At 42.2% G+C, this 17,975-nt stretch overlaps 1 protein-coding gene across 18 annotated transcripts in view; it reads right to left on the bottom strand.

The window, feature by feature from the left end:
* The window catches only part of LOC147027002 (sorbin and SH3 domain-containing protein 1-like), a 419,639-nt gene that overhangs the window by 36,094 nt on the left and 365,570 nt on the right, over positions 1–17,975 (bottom strand). For 15 of the 18 annotated variants that reach the window (XM_085882987.1, XM_085882986.1, XM_085883002.1 and 12 more), the window contains 4 exons: positions 16,253–16,450; positions 8,824–8,873; positions 8,551–8,665; positions 6,490–6,615 (listed from right to left, as the gene is read on the bottom strand). In XM_085882987.1, coding sequence (XP_085739113.1) covers positions 6,490–6,615; positions 8,551–8,665; positions 8,824–8,873; positions 16,253–16,450 — 489 coding nt within the window. The remainder of the gene's footprint in view (positions 1–6,489; positions 6,616–8,550; positions 8,666–8,823; positions 8,874–16,252; positions 16,451–17,975) is intronic. The other 3 variants (XM_085882983.1, XM_085882996.1, XM_085882995.1) reach the window with 3 other exon arrangements.

Genomic DNA, 17,975 nt, shown 5'->3' on the forward strand with positions numbered 1-17,975 from the left:
TACTGCCAAGGCTTCTTGGTATGTGCGACTAACACCAGCATTCTCAAACCTTCACCGAAGCCATGACTTCAGAAGTGCATGCCAAATTCCCAGGTCAGGAGAGGTATGGGAGCATGTGCCAGAGCAGGGCAATGCTGTATCCACTTTCTGCCGGTACTCCAGGGGCCTCCGTCTGGCCATCCCCCAGGCAGATGCCTGGCCCATCCCCATCTCCTTGAGATGCTGATCAACCTGCTGCAACCACGAGGCACGTGATCGGCTCATTGGCCTCCTCCACTCACGAGACTCCCTCGCAAAGAGAAATGATGAGAAGGATCAGCATCAGGAAAACGAGCCACATGGCCATACAGTCGCAGCTGATGCTCACAGACTATGCAGGTAATAAATCTCATTTGAGTCTCTCTCAGTAACCGCTCGTTGGCCGCAAAATCTGACCAGCGATAGCCAAGGATTCTCCAAAGAGACGCAGTTACAAGGGAATTAAGTTTCTATCTGAGAACTCTGGTCAAAGTCCAAGTCTCACATCCGTAGAGCAAGACTGGAAGCACCAATGACCTGAAGACTCGGACTTTCGTCCTCCCAAACGATGCAGCGCAGATTGATCTCTCCGACATCCTACCCAGATCCAGTCCATTCAAGTGCTGAAAAGTGTGGGGCCAGTACACACCCCCTGACGAATTGTAGTAACAACTGGAAATAAGTCAAGGATGGAACCACCACATCTCACAGTACTCTCAGTACCAGAGTATAGTTCAGACATCAGATTCATCAGTTTTTGTGGCAACCCATGAAGACCAAGAATCCTCCAGAGGGCATCCCAATTCACTGCAAGCAGCCCCTGCCAAAACTCGTCTGCGTTCGGTGAGGACCCAAAGAGCAAGGATTCGGTCCATTGTTGACCTCTTTTGTGTAACGCCTGAACGCTCTGGGCGCTGGTGTTCAAGCAGATGGTGGCGAACCCAATGAAGAATTATTCGAGCAAAGACCTGGCTCGGCACTGAGAGCAGCATTACCCTCAGTAGTTGTTGCAGTCCTGGCAATCACCCTTCCCTTTCCAGAGATGGACAACAAGACCCCTCTTCCAGTCAGTTGGGATGATGCCTGTGTTCCAGGCAGAGCAAAGAACTGCATGCAACGACTTTCGTAAACAGGAATGGCAATCGGTAGAGCACATACCTCCGCAAGGCTGAACATTTTACGTTTTGTATCACACTGATAGGTCGGATCTGAATCCAGACCTCAACGCAAATCGAATCGACTTGTTCTTGTCACATAACCAACTCATCCAACTAGTTTTGTCATAACTAGTCCACAACTTATTCAAATATCATGCCATATATCGTTTGTGGCTCCATCTCTCAATGGTGCAAAATCACTTTGGAAATTAAAAAAAATTCTCGTATTCAGATCCAGATCTTCACCAATATCGAACCGCTTCATTCTTGTAACACATCCAACTTGCCCATCAAGTTTTATCCGAATCTGCCCCAAATTTTTGAGATCTCATGCTCTCTATTGTTTTTGGCCCTATCTCTCAATGGTGAGGTATCACTTGAAAAATTCTCGCATCCGGATCGGATCTTCGCCAAAATTGAATCGATTCATCGTTTTACCACCTCCAACGTGTCCACAAGGTTTCGTCCGAATCAGTACACAACTTTTTGAGATATTCTATACACAGACAGACAGACGACCGAGGTGAAACATAACCTCCATCCACCTTGCGGAGGTTATCATGGTGATACATTTGCTCCCAAATCACTCTGTTTATGCAGTCTTACTTACAAGGGCCTGCAAAAGTATTCATGCCCCTCCCAAAATTTCACATTTTGATGCCACCTGAGCTTATTTCATGATGTTTTCAAATCAAACTTAATATAGTCTTCACAGACTACTTCAAAGTGATAAAGCTAAAAAAAAAAATACAGATAGAATGTGAAGAAATTATATTAACAGAGAAAAATCAGATGATTCTGAAAAATGAGATCAGTTGAAAAGTATTCAAACACTTTGCCAAAATAACTTTAATCACTTCAAGAGCAAATTATTTGTTTGAAAGTTCACAAAATAAGTGCAATAGATTTCACCTGTATTTAATCAGTGGTTTAACTTAAACGTTAAGCTTCCTCACTTATTGAAAGAGTTTCAAGGTGCAACTCACTTGGTCACTACTATTATTGAGCCGACACATCCGAGATCGAGTTCACAATCCATGAGTCTTTGTCCATCATCAGTGTCTGCAAGTCCGCTATGTCATGCTGGATATCACTTGCTACGCAGTCGATGTAGTTCAGTGGCCTTCTTCCTCTGGTTGGGCAAGGCAATCTCAAGCAGATCACGTCTGATAAAATTTGGTCTTTGGCGCGGAAACAGTGACCAGCAAAACATGTTCTGCGCCGAGCTACAATGGTAGAAATGGGTGGTATGTCTCCGTAGATCTCTGCTTTTGTTCTGTGTTCCCGTCAGCTGATGTTCTGAACTCTCATAAGCCAAGTATATGTGTCATCGAGCCGGTCCTGCAGGGCCTTCTTCATGGTCTATGTCTCTGATCCATATAAGAGTATGTTCTCTACGCAAGCTCTGAAGGATGTGAGTTTGGTAGATCTTGAAATGTCAGACAGCCAGATGCGCTGCAGCCTGTTACATGCACTCCAGGCTTGACCTTTGCGTGATATGAAGTCTTTCTTTGAGTCAGTTACATAAGACCCGAAGTACTTAAAGTCTTTGACTTCATTTAGTTGTGAGCCATTCTTGGAGAAGATTGGTGGATGATCAGCATCCTCACTTACTGTCATGTCTTCTGTTTACTTGGCATTTAGAAACAGACCAACCTTAGCTGTAGCATCCTCAACAGAAATTAGAAGGTCCTGAGCATCCTTCAAAAATGTCGCTGTTAAGGCGATGTCATCTGCATAGTCAAGGTGTGTGAGATGCTTATTTCTGTTGCGATTTGATCTTTTTGGCTTGATGTCAATTCCTTTCTCTTTCTTGGTCTCTACTGACTGCCTGAGAATGTAATCCACAACTATAACAAAAAGTTAAGGAGCAAGGGTGTCCCCTTGGAGGATGCCTGCAGTTGTGAGAAACTCCTTGGTTGGGCCATCCATACTTTGAACATAGCGAGAGGAGTTGTTGTACATTATGGCATTTGCTTGCACTGTTTCTTCCAGGATGCCATAGTTCACAAGAATTTGAAGCATGACCTTCCTGTTGATGCTGCCAAAGGCCTTGGAGAAATCCACAAATACTAAGCTTGCTTTCTGCTTCGAGATCTTTAGTTCGTCTATGATCCTCGTTAAGGCAAGAATCTGAGGTGTTGTAGATCTGCCTTTCCGGAAACCATTCTGGTTGCGTCAGAGAATAGGATCGAGATGAGGGGTAATCATATTAAGCAGCATAGAATTGTAGATTTTTGAGGCTGGAGGTGACAATGTTATAGCTCTGTAATTAGGTGGAAGACAGAGGTTGCCTTTTTTAGGCAGGGGGATGATGGCAAAAATTGGAGAAGGTTGCTGGTTTGTTGCCTCAATAAGTTTCGTTGCAAAAGTCTAGCAGCTCTTGATGAAAAAGTGGGCTCTTCCAGACAACAGCTGGAATGTTGTCGGGGCCAGGAGTCTTGGATCGTTTGAGCTTTCTCAGGCATTTCTGGAGTTCCTCCATAGAGAACGGACCGGTCTTGATGGGAAGAATATCAACAACTTTGTGATTGAAGAATGGATCGTCAGTTCTGGTGTTGTGCTCAGGTTTGCCGAGAAGATTGCTAAAACGTTTAAACCAGCAGTCTCGACGTTCCTCCATGGTGTTACCTTTGATACGGATAGCTGGAGAAGCCTTCTTATTGGTGATCTCTCTCAGGACCTGCCAAGCTGCTGCATGCTTATTTTGTTGGTGTAAACTGTCAAGCTCGTCAGTCTTGGATGTCACATGGGCATCTAGGACCCTGGTGTAAGCTTGATCAAAAGCAGCTTTCGCGGATTCTAAGCTTCTGCAAGTATTTCTGGTGGGTCGAGCATTGTGCTTCCTTGAAGCTTTCTTCAAGGTTTCTCTGGCTGTGTTGACTCTCTTGCTGGTGGCTATTGCAACAACACTTTCTTTTCTTGGGGAGAATTTCAAGAGCAATCTCCTTATTGGCAGTGATCAAGGTGTCATACACTGCTGAGGTGTTGTTGTTATCCTCCAGTTCATCACACAAGATGCAGAATCTGTTATGAACTGCTACTGTGAATTGCTCACAGAGGTTGTAATCTCTCACAACACTTTTCCAGTCTATGCTCTTCATAGGATCCTAAGCTGGTGACTTGCTTTTGCGGTAGCTGATCTGGCATCTACATGAGACGACGCGATGGTCTGATTGAATACCTTCAAAGGAGCAGTAAGCTCTGGAATTCTTAATGGAATTAACCATTTGTTTCTTACCAGAATATAATCTAGCTGAACAAGCTGAACATTTGGACGGCGATAAGTCCAAAGCCTATTCTTGGGGTTCTGAAACTTTGTATTGGTGGCAACAAGGCTGTGTTGCTCCATAAAGTCTTTCATGTGCTTCACTTGGTCAACCAACAAGGCAAACATGAAGATGAAGGAGCTTTCCAAAGAAATCACACATAAAGTGATGGTGAAGCACGGTTCAGGAGAAGGTTATAAGAATATTTCAAAGTCACTCATTATCCCTTTGAGTACGGTGAAATCCATCTTTAAAAAGTGGAAGACATATCATACCACCCAGACTCTACCCAGATCAGGTCGCCATATCCAAACTCAGCAACCGGGGAAGCAGGAAACTGGTTCGGGATGTCACTGCAAATCCAACAATGACTTTGAAAGATCTACAAGGCTTTATAACCAAGATGGGGGTCAGTGTTCATCAACCAACAATATCCCAATCCCTTCACAAAAAAAACCTCGATGGACGGGTGGCAAGAAAGAAGTTTAAATTCAAAGTGTAACATCTTGCGCAAGCCTAACACGGCATATCACATGGTCAACACAATCCCAAATGTCAAACATGGTGGTGGCAGCATCATGTTATGGGGCTGCGTTTCATCAACAGGGATTGGCAAGCTTGTCAGAATAGAAGGGAAAATTGACGGTGCAAAGTACAAGAGAATCTTTGATGAAAATATGCTCGAGTCAGCCATGAATCTTAAACTGGGTAGGAGATTTATATTTCAGCAGGACAATGATCCAAAACACAAAGTTAAAGCCACAATGGATGGAGTTGCTGAATAAGAAGAAAATAATTGTTCTTGAGTGGCCCAGTCAAAGTCCTGACTTGAACCAAATTGAGCATTTATGGCAAGACTTGAAGATTGCAGTCAATCGACGATCCCCATCTAACTTGGCAGAACAAGAGCAATTTTCACTTGAAGAATGGGCAAATATTTTGTCATCTCACTGTGCAAAGATGGTAGAGACCTACCCAAAAAGACTCATCGCAGTCATGACTGTAAAACGTGCTTCCACCAAGTACTGACCTAAGGGGCTGAATACTTTTACAACCAGTGAATTTGGATTTGTACACATTTATTGGAGGTATTCCTGAGATGTAACCTCCTTATCTTCAACTATAACAGTGTTTAGTTTGATCTCTTCAGTTTGGAATAAAAAAGTTCATTTGGAAAAAATGTTTCCACATTATTCATAATTCATCTAAATGTGGCATTATTGGTAGGGGGTGACTACTTTTGCAGGCCACTGTATCTTTTCTACTACCTTCCTCAGGACTCTCAGATGAATGTTATCTGCTGGCCCCCTGGGCTTCACCTTCTCTTTACTTTCCTCGGTGTTTGTTCCAACCAAATACAAAAGTAACTTTAATCACATTCAGCATTCAAAATTGGTCATACTTTTTGTACTATATTCTCTCGTTTTCCTATCCATATTGGACCGGGAGTGAATTATGATATTGACCAACATGTGTGCATCATGATACAAGGGCTGTGGTGGGTGCGGCTAATCGGCTAATGCAATACTCCATATAGATTCGGGCAGCAATTTGGCTGTGGTGCTGACAATACTACCTTGCATACACTTAGATCACAAAGCTACTCTTGGTCAAAAGATACAATGGTATCTTTCCTGTGCGCCAGCTCACGTGAAGGGAGGGTTCTCCAGCTTGACATCTATTTGAGATATGGCACACTCTTTGATGCCACACCCTCCCTGTGAAGCACCAATTGGACAGTCTATAGTCAGGTCTGGAATCGACCCAAGACTAGACAGCTCAAAGGTAAGTTCAGTTCAGCTCTACCTCTGCACCAACCTCGTGTTAGAAAACCATTCTAAAAAAAAGAAGTTTTTCCTTGAAAAATCTTTGCCTCTTATCAAGTATTATAACCCAGCAATCAAAGCCAGTTCTGATGCAACAAGTATCCAAACATGTAATTCTGAAAACAAATGAAGAAAGAAAGAAAACTTAATTTTTTTGGGGGGGTTTCTCACTTCAAAAATAAATATTTTATGTAGGAAAAGAAAATACAAGAACATCACCTTTTTGAAGGACATTTCAAGGGTGGTGTCGGCATTGAAGGTGTACCTTCCGATGGCCTCGCCATATTCTAGAACTTGCAGCTCTGATCCTTTGTTTGGTTGAGGCTTTTCTACCTGTGCTAGGACCTGCAGATACAAACAGGCACAAATGGCTTCACAGAGTTTAAATAAATCCTTTGAAGAATCCCCAGCACAGATCCTAATCATACTAAAATATGGAATTTGGTATCTGTTTGTTCCAAATGAACATTTTGGTATGTGTGTGTATGGCAATACCTTTGGTTGTTACATATCCAATCTCAACCAAACTTGACAGGAGGACTAAGGGTCACAACATGGAGGTTGGAGCGAATGTTTGCCCACCTCACCCAAGGGGGTTTTCTGCCTTGGGCAAAATCCACATTAAGAGATATAGATAGCTTATCATGGCGTTTTTCCAAGGCCGCTTCTCATAACAAGAGTGACTAACATCCGTTGAAGACAAAGTCTTCGATATCCCCCACTATAGTAAATGAGGATAAACAAAGTTATATTCCCTAAGCGTGTGCAATATGTATGTGAAGTTTCCCCTTGATCTTACCAGCCATTCTTGAGAAGAAGATTTTGAAGGTTTTAGGGTAAATTCAATATGGCTGCCAAACCATGTGACCTATCAATTAGAAATTAACAAACTTCTGAAAGGATGTCTTGGGGAAAGTGTATGTGAAATTTTGCCTCAATCTGTTCGGCCGTTCTGGAAAAGAAGATTTTAAAAAATTTATTAATTTTCAATCTAAGATGGCTGACGAACCATGTGACCTATGACATCATAAATTTACATTCTGCCTCAATCCTCCAGTGGAATAAGTGTGTGAAGTTTTGTGTTAATTGGATGAGGTGTGTTTTTCTATCCAAGATGGCCACCAAACCATGTGACTTGTGATGTCATAATTTTTACTATGTATGCAGACATGATGGAAGATGATAGTTGCAAATTTTCGCTTCGTTAGGTTATGTGATTCCAGAGAAAACATTATTTAATATTTTTCTTGAATCCAACATGGCTGCCAAACCATGTGACCGATCAATTAGAAAATATCAAAAGGCACCCGTTCACCACTTGCTTGTTATGTGTACCAAATTTTGTAAATATATCTTGAGGGGGTTTGTAGTTAAGCTCCGGAAACGAAATGTGACGGACGGACGGACGGACGGAACCCATTTCTATATTCCCTGCCAACTTTGTTGGTTGGCAGGGGATAATAATTCTCGTATCCAGATCCGGATCTTCACCAAAATCTAATCAATTCGTCGTGGTCACACACCCAACCTGTCCACCACGTTTTATCCGAATCCGTCCACAACTTTTTGAAATATCGTGCTATATATTAGTTTAGCCCTTTCTCTCAAGGGTGAAGAAATCACTCCAACATGCTAGTATCTGGATCCAGATTTGGATATTCACCAAAATTATTCCTCATGAATACTTAATTTATGTTCAATGAACCCCTATTTATTAAGATTGCTCGTGTCTGTCAATTTGGTGTGGGTTCGAGTGTAAACCCTTGTCTTCCATCCTGGTGAACGCGTCTGGTACATGCTTCACCGCCTCCCCTCCCGCACGCGCCATAATCTCTAGGTAGCTCGCCGCCCCCAAGGGAAATCGTTCGAAAAATAAAATAAATAAAAACTTGCGTTTCTTGGACTATTGTTTCTCAATCCGAGAACATTTTGAACAGCCCATTTAAGATGCGGAAAATCAATTCTCAGTTAATATTTCACATTTAAGCTCTGAAATATCACTGAAAAGATATCACGCAAGACATCATAATGCGTGGCAGAATATGAAAAATAGAAAGTGACATTGTATAATCACATATCACACATGCCTAATATCCCTTCATCAGGATCACACATCCATGTAAACATGCAAGTGAAGAGTACGCACACAATATTTCATGGGATGGCCTCGTGATGCGATAAAAATTTAAAATGACAACTGACTGTGGAAGAGCATCGATGCATCATATTGGAAAGCTCATCGTATTTCGTCTACAGTGAGGTTTGCCTCAGCTCACTCACCTCCACATAAGAAATGGGAAAAATTCCCACACGCCCATGGTGTTCGCCTTCAAACCAGTTTTGATCAACCTTCCTACTGATATATACAATGTCTCCTTTCTGCAGTGGAAGTTCTCTGAGGGCACAGCATTATATATTTGGTTTGAGATTTTTAGAAACTGGAGGCATGCAAGGAAAACATAAAAAAAAAGCAGAAAAATCATTTCTGCACAATCTGTGGAGGTTACAATCCGTGTGTTGAAGAAACAATGGAAGAAAGCCTCAATAGCGTACTTTTGAGACTGAGCTCTGAAATTGTATCGTACTCTCGCAGCCTGTCTTGCCTGAAAGAGAGATGGAATGCAAAATAAATCAAAGTTCACTGAAGTTGTTACACATCCAACCAGAATAATCAGCAAGAACTGCCAAAGGCTTGGTAGAGCTAGTTCAAAATAATTTTAGGAGATGTCGGTGCAACATGGCGTGGCAGAGAGGACTTATTTTGAGAATCTCATTGCAAAATGCAATCACACCACATAATGGCAGATGGGGCTGCCAGCAATGGGAAGAATAACTTCACAAATTGGGTACTTATGGGACATCAAGAGCAATTTTATTTCTGGATCCAAGGTAATGTTTGGGGATGGAGAGAAAGAGGGCGCATGAGTTGGAGGGAGGGAGACAAAACATAAATGTGCGAGGGGGTGATGAAGAGGAGAGATTGACAATAAAAGGGGGCAGGGGAACAATGACAGTAAAGCTGGTTGGAGGACAGCAAAGCATGCAACATTCCTACAAAGCACTGTGGGTAAGATATTGCCTTTACTGTGCAGAAAGTCACAAGTAATACACAAGCTTGAGGAGCAAGTATCAAGCACAGGAGTGATGGGACTGGATGAATACCACACATTAAAGGAAGAGTATTGTTAAAATTCCACTTTTAGGTAATTTGGATGTACAGTATTTTAAAGATTACTGTATATGAACTAGCAAAGAACCAGTCCTTATGGATGGGTTAATTCCCCCACGACTATGACGTCAAGTGCTCAAACTCATTGCAAGAGGTCATGGGTCGGGCCACGTATTTGGCAGGAATGGAATTGTTGATGGATCGGTGATCCACACGGATTACATATGTGTGTACACAATTTGTAGATGGTTACATACGAGTGTGGTTATATGGTCCTCGGGGCTCCCATGAGCAAGCGTGGACTTGAGATACATGCACATTATGCAGACGCAATTTGAAGACTGTCGCATATGATTGAAGTGATATGGCCCTTGGGCCACCCATGAGGGAACGATTCTGGGATTTTCAAGAATTATGTACAAAACAGACAAATGCAGTCAGGCTGTATGTGGATGTCCAATGTTTCCACTCACCAGATTGTGCGATACAATACACATTTACATACAGAAAATCAGGGTGCACCCCCCACCTTGATCCTCCTGGGGCTTACCACCAAAAACCCTCCTGTGCACCCCCTGGGTACAACCACCAGTTTTCAACTCATTCCATGCAGTGGTTCAGGAGTGCATACAAGTCAAATAAATACAAAAAAACCCACACACAAACAGACAATTCTCAGTTATATATAGTAAGATAAAAAGGATAATATCACACACACACACACACACACACACACACACACACACACACACACACACACACACACACACACACACACACACACACACACACACACACACACACACACACACACACACACACACACACACACACACACACACACACCTGCAAAAATATGAGTCCATTTAAATCAATGCCAAGCTTTCTCAAATCATGATTTCAAAAACAAATTTTCTCATATTAAAGATATATGTATATGTATATATATATATATATATATATATATATATATATATATATATATATATATATATATATATATATATATATATATATATATATATATATATATATATATATGTACTCGGTGAATGCACCCGGCATTGCCTGGGTTCCTTTTTGAATGAATTTAATCTTCTGTACATAGGTCTGATGCGAGCCCAGTATCAGTTCCCTATTGGGCCACAGCAGTCATAGCCTATGGGGGTTGGTGAGGGGGAAATACCCCGCACCCCTGGACGAGGAGCCTCGCCACCGAGACTATAACCTTCCCAGGGCCCGACCCAACATTTTTTGTTTCAGAGGTTTCCTCCTATCCTTCACCGTTCAGGAGATGAGCGCGTGCAGACAAACAAACAAGCAAACAAACAAAAACTTCAAATTATATACAGTATATGTATACACTAAATGGCCAAAACTATGTGGACACCCCTTCAAATAAGTGGATTCGGCTATTACAGTCACACCCATTGGTGACAGGTGTATAAAATCAAGCAAACAGCCACGCAATCTCCATTGACAAACATTGGCAGTGGAATGGGCCGTACTGAAGAGCTCAGTGACTTTCAACGTGGCACAGTCATAGGATGCCACCTTTCCAATAAGTCAGTTCATCAAATTTCTGCCTTGCTAAAGCTGCCCTGGTTAACTGAAAATGCTGTTAATGTGAAGTGGAAACGTCGTGGAGCAAAATCAGCTCAGCCACAAAGTGGTATGCCACACAAGCTCACAGAACGGGGCCGCCGAGTGCTGAAGCGCGTAGCGCAGAAAAATAGTCTGTCGTTGGTTGCAACACTCACTACCGAGTTCCAAACTGCCTCTGGAAGCAACGTTAGCACAAGCACTGTTCGTCAAGAGTTCATGAAATGGGTTTCCATGGCTGAGCAGCTGCACAAAGCCAAAGATCACCACAAACAATGCCAAGCATTGGCTGGAGTGGTGTGAAGCCCACCACCCTTGGACTCTGGAGGAGTGGAAACGTGTTCTCCAGAGTGATGAATCACGCTTCACCTGAATCTGGACCAATCTGCGTTTGTCAGATACCAGGAGAACACTCCCGACTCAAATGCATAGTGCCAACTGTGTAGTTTGGTGGAGGAGGAATAATGGTTTGGGGCTGTTTTTCATGGTTCCAGCTCAGCCCCTTAGTTCCAGTGAAGGGAAATCTTAATGCTACGACATACAATGACATTCAAGGTGATTCTGTGCTTCCAAGTTTGTGACAAGTTTGGGGAAGGCCCTTTCCTGTTTCAGCATGACAATGCCCCCATGCACAAAGCGAGGTCCATACAGAAATGGTTGTCGAGATCGGTGTGGAAGAACTTGACTGGCCTGCACAGAGCCCTGACCTCAACTCGATCAAACACCTTTGGGATGAATTGGAGCACCAACTGTGAGCCAGACCTAATTGCCAAACATTAGTGCCTGAATGGAAGCAAATCCCTGCAGCAATGTTCCAACATCTCATGGAAATCTTTCCCAGAAGAGTGGGGAGCAAAGGGGGAGGGGGGGGAGCAACTCCATATTAATGTCCAAGATTTTGGAATGAAATGTTGGATGAGCAGGTGTCCACATACTTTTGGCCATATCATGTCTGTATTTATATGTATATATATAAGTCATGTTCAGGGGGTTTAATGTTAAATCCCGACCTGGATGGATGGCAAAGCTTCTCCCTTGAAGGCTACAACCAAGACTTGGAGATTAATGCGAGCGCGTTAACGGAGCGGAATGGCGGAGAGACGATCCACCCAGGAGGAGCACAACACAGTGGCACTGCACCAGGACAGCACAACGCTACAATTTCTTCAAAGGAATACAAGTAATGAAATGAAATGAATATTTACAACGGACAATAATTCAAAAAGGTAATGATGACAACAATAAAGCAAATAAATCCTACAGTTGAGGCGCCTCCCACAAAGACTCAAATACAGACAAAGGGGACACAAAATTAAAAGAAAAACCTTCTGTTTGAACTATTCCTTTACTTAGCTTGGCCCAGAGTTGATCCTTGTGGAACTGGAATCGAGGCACTTCTCTCGTAGTGGGCCGAACACATGCCAGGCAATCCGCAAGCGGCACTCCACATCAAGGCTCAAAGCCCCAGTGTAACGGCTCCGTGTGCTCCAGTCATCCTCATCGACCCGACCAAAAGCAAAAGGCCAGCGCCTTACTTTACCATGCGAGCCAAATCGCCTCACTACGACTTCAATGGCTGTGCCGTCGTCTTCTGCGTGCGCTCAACCTCCGCTATCGCAAAATGCGCAACCAACTCCTTATTCCTCTTAAAATACGCAACCTCCTTCCTTTGACCTCGATCAAGCCAATATATCATCCTATACAGTAGTCGGAAGCCTCCTACCATGCGCCAGCCAACCTTCCTCTTTTATCACGGCTATATATCCTCCGCCTCCAGGGCGTGTCCTGCTCGCACCAAACCCGGGAAGGCGGGGCTTCTCCTGCTCGGCTCGTTTCTGACATCACACCCATCAATCGTCTTTCGGGGGCATGACTTTGCTTGTTGTCAACCTTTGAAGGTGGGACTTTCTGCCCGTTTATTGTGGTTTCAGGCAGTGCTGGATTAACCATTAGGCAGACAAGGCATGTGCCTAAGGGCCAGCCAAAAATTCGGGCCAAAAATTCGGGCCAAAAATTCTTTTCACATTAAATATTTGTCTTTTTTTGTATAAAATATTTTGTTCTTGAATCAGTTCATCTTTTGTCTGGGGTCCATTTCCATGAGCCCGAGATCTAATTTAAAATTTTCAGGCCATTCTCTAAAGTTTCAAAATGTGCCTTAGGGCCAGCTGAGGCTTAATCGGGCACTGGTTTCAGGGATGAGTTCCCCACCTTTATTGCCGATCTTGAAATATAAAAACGTAGGGAAAAATCACAGAGGGCAATCACATACTGGGGAATTTATTCTTACTCCCTCGGCTAATTAACTCCGCACCACCCCTCGTGTGGTCACACGCAACACTTAAGCTCACAGTTTCCCTACTTACTCACATCGAGATGCCTTCTACTCGTCCATGGACCAAGCAACTCTACACTATGATATATTCCCTATTAGATTCTTCCATCTCCCCCCACAATCATAATATATATATATATACACACACACACATACACGTTCTGACATTGCTTTGTGTAAATAAATAAAAATTGTCTGATTGTGTTACCTTTGTAAAGATTGGTTTCTTTCATGAAATGATCTGAGTCCTGTAATACTGTAATATAATCATATGCGCTTGGTGAACGATTGGTGAAGGGGGTGAGAACTTGGGTTTGACTGGTGGCAGGAAGGATGGGTAGGTGACTTTTGAGGGCTTGGGTTGGCAGGATTGATTGTAATCAAGCAACAGCTTTCACAAGCACATAGCTTGACAATATTAAATTCATATGACATTTAACTGTTCCTTATTTAACTGTTACTGATTCTCTCCATTATCTCCTCTCCTCCTTCCCCCCCTCCCTCTCCTTGTGAGGGGGGATGGTTGAGGACTTTATGTCACATTTTATATTGTGTGGATGTTCCACAGGTTCCTGCTAGTGCATTCGTATTCTTTAACTTAATAACCCCATGCATTTTGGAAAAAAAAAACGGGGTGGGGGGGGGCATAAATTCACCAAACTCGGAAGCCATGATCACCACATGGCACAAAGGTGCAAGAGCAGTGTCATTTTTGTCCTTGTCCCTGGGATAGGGTCAAAAGGTCAAATATTATAAAAAATACAATAACCGGCACATTTTCAATGAAACTTTACATTTGCAATTTTACATCAAATATGTAACAACTTTTTGGACAAGTTCTTGTCTCAGGGGGTGGGGATTTTGGGTCACAAAGGTCAAAACAGGAAGAAAAAAAAATTAACTCAAATTTTGATATTGGGTCATTCCCCGTGGAACTTTTTGCCATCTTTCAACTTTACTTTAGGAGGGAAGCATGGGGATTTGCAATGGTGTGCCATAGACTTCACTCAAGTTGTAGTTATGACTGACACTTTGTCGTAACAGAATAAATGAAGGGTGAATACATTTGAGAGAAAGATAAAATTTACGTGAGCTGTCTGACCATACTGTACTCTCGAGTGCGTTACAACACTGTTGGGAAAAGAAAACTCAAACACAATCCGTAAACTAATTATATCAATCCCAAAAGGAGTTAAGGCAGTTCTCAAACAAAAGGGTCCACACTGATTATTGATGAAACATCAAGACAGATTTTATATTTCCTGTGATAATGTGTTGTTATATCCGTTAGAGTGAAGTCTAGTGTTGGGTTAATGGTTAAGGTGGCTGTCTTAAGATTTTAGGGTCTTGAGTTCAAGCCCCTGTTATGCTGGTAACAAAACACCAGGTGGGTTGACTCAGCCTGTCATTCTTCCCAGGTTGGCAAAATGACTACCAGCTTACTGGAAACAAGGGGAACTGCGTCAGCGGCATGGCCATGCTCCCAGCAGTGATGCAGCCAGCAGCCCCAGGCTACATATGACATTTTATTAATTCTTAAGAGTTCATGGAAATTCCTTGAAAGCACTTTTGGTTTCATATTACAGTGATTATTAATTTTTGCTGGATCTCAAAAGGTAATGGACAGATTCGGATTAATATTGGTGGATAGGAAGCGTAAGTGGCAAGAACGATTTGATTTGATTTTGGTGAAGATCAGGAAACTTTCATTTTTAAGTGATTCTTCAGAATTGATATATCCACAAATGACATATAGCACGATATTTCAAAACGTTGCAGACAGATTCAGACGAAACTTCTTGTATGATTTGGGTGGGTGACAAGAACAAGCTGATTCGATTTTGGTGAAGGTCCAGATACAGATCTGGCCTGTCAGTAGGATACAAAAGGTAAACTGTTCATCCTTACGGAGGTACGCGCTCCACCGAGTGCCCTTCTATTCTACTTTATTTTGTTATCATGCCTCAATGAATAAATTTCCTCCTGGACTCATACGTTTGCACCATTATAATATTGTGTGTGTATGTGTATATATATATATATATATATATATATATATATATATATATATATATATATATATATATATATATATATATATATATATATATAGATATAGTGCCAAAAGAAAGTCTACACCAGTTTTGTATTTTTAATTAATTTTCTGAAATTTGTGGAATTTGTTTTGCACTTGGATGTTGTGGGTTATGATGTGTAAATAAAGGCGAGAAAAATTGGTCAACTCATTTCTCAGCTTACGTCTGATGATGTGCTGTTAATTTTTAAGAGCACAATCAATGTAGCTTATTTCTCACAAGTGAGAGCTATGGTCACAGTAAAAACAATGCTTCAGATTTGTGCATTTTTCCCAATTAAAATAGTATTCTCTTGTTAATGCCATTTCAAGGAGCACTATCAAGGTCACAGTTCCTGTGAATTTTTCCTGATTGGTGTTAATCGCTTTATAAATAGATGAAGGCAGTGATTTTACAACCAATCAAGACTGACAATCCTTGATACCACAATTGGAGTTCATATAAGTATCAAGTACTTCACAAATGACAATTTTAAAGCATTTTCTTTCACTCCCAGAATGTCGCATAGACCACTCTTCCTTCACCTCTAAAACTTCCATCATTTCCTCTTCATTTACCCCCTCACTCCCACCCTCTCATGTTATCAACATATAATGTCCTCGATGGTAAACAAAGCAAACAAAAGAGCAAGTGTGAAAAATTCCCAACTCAGCCAAAGATAGTTTCACAATTTGATCTTGACAATCAAAAGCACAACATCCAGAGATGAAAGCAAGCCATGGCAAGCACAACAAATGCTAGGAAAACTGGCAAATGGGAGCAAAACAAAAGAGTGCTAACTTGCGCTGGCTTGGGAGAGCTCACACCGACCTCGGAACCAGACTTTCGCCTGGTCCCTTCCTCTCCGCCGAGCAGCTCGCCAAAGCGCTCGTTGGTGATAAACTGCGGCTGGTGAACAAAGACACCCGAATGGCGGCGGGCAGCAATGTCAGCCTCCTCCTGCTCCCGTTTTAATCTCCTCTGTTCCGCCAGAATCCGCTGTTGATGGTGAACGAGGGAGGGAAAGGTGGTGGTTGGGTGACCTTCCGTGCCTCTTGAAGCATTGTGGAAACATGTGATCCCCCACTCCCATCCCTACCCCAAAGCAAAATACCCCACAGCGAAGGAAGGACAAGTCGATTTCGCTCACTAGGCATTCTCATGTAATCAGGAAGTTCATTAGCTTCAGAGGTCATTATGGTGTCAATAGATGGTCGAATATCACGTCCACAAAATAATTAAATTTCTTAAATACTCAGTATTACAATTTTTTTTTTGTCCACAGATCCCCCAATATTTACTGAAGTGCCTCGGGCATTGTGCAGTACAGTGTTGAATAAAATGGTGGAAATACATTTTGAAACCTTCAATCGAGATACAGGATGTAACAGTTCAACTTAAAAGGAACAAAGAAGACCAATAAATAATAAGAATAATCTCCCCAAAAACGAAATAAATCGACGGTCTCGGTTACCGTGCTGAAACCTTTTACCTCCCAGATCAAATCGCTCTCCAACATCTCCTGCTGAACACAGCAGTTTCCTGAAAGAGTGTCGGTGAAAGTGGCTCAGCATCTTATTGTCACTGTTATCTGCAAACTCAGCATCCGAGGCTAATCCAGCAAATAACCGCCATTCACACCATACAAACAACTTCCTGTGCTATGTTGAAAACCAAGCAATTAAACGTGTTGAATGCACATTGGTGGTAACAGTGGTTCAAAGCAAAATTTATAGCCCTGGATTCATAACAATTGGGAATACCCCATAAAGGCAAGTTCGATTTCACGTCATCTATAAAATACACAGAAACATTCCCTTTTCTTTTCTTAGTAGTGAGAAAACATTGACGATAAAGATTACAAGGCAATCAACTGGAATAACTCAACACAATTGTGATGCAATGACTTCAGGTTGGCAAGACGAGGCATCAATGTGTGTGCCATCCCACGGATGGGCGTTAAACTGGGATTGCCATCTACCAGCATTAATCAGTGGACGTTAGAGATCTCACTGTGTCCTTCATGAAGAGTAGATGAATTATCGCCGTCACCCTGAACAAATTACAAATTACTGCTCCAACCCACAGGGGACACTGCATTAGCGGCACAGCCATGCCACCACCAAATTATGCAACCAGCAGCCATGTGCTGCACACAACAGGAAATGCCGTAGGGGTCTCAAGTTATATTTTCAAATATCACCTCCAGAGCATTTTAAAACAAAAAAAATTAATCACTCATTTTTTGTTGAATGATATATTTGGTTTGGGGGAGGCCGAGTGGCTGGTTTTGGGACCATTACAGCTCCCACAAGGTGAATTGCCTAATGACTTCCGTGTTGGCCCTGTCGCGTGATCGGAATGAATTAATGACATGTGAATGTTAAATTATAGTCTTTCGCACTTGGTGATTTCATGTGTAGCATTGCACAATTAACAAATGTCATCATACAGAATGCTTGATTAACTTAATTACATGAAGGATATAGATTTTTTTTCTTTCCCCCATTGCCTTGTGTCATCA

This window comes from Eptatretus burgeri, chromosome 5 (assembly GCF_056783735.1).
Source record: "Eptatretus burgeri isolate ZD-2024b chromosome 5, Ebu_testis_v1, whole genome shotgun sequence".
NCBI lineage: Eukaryota > Metazoa > Chordata > Myxini > Myxiniformes > Myxinidae > Eptatretus > Eptatretus burgeri.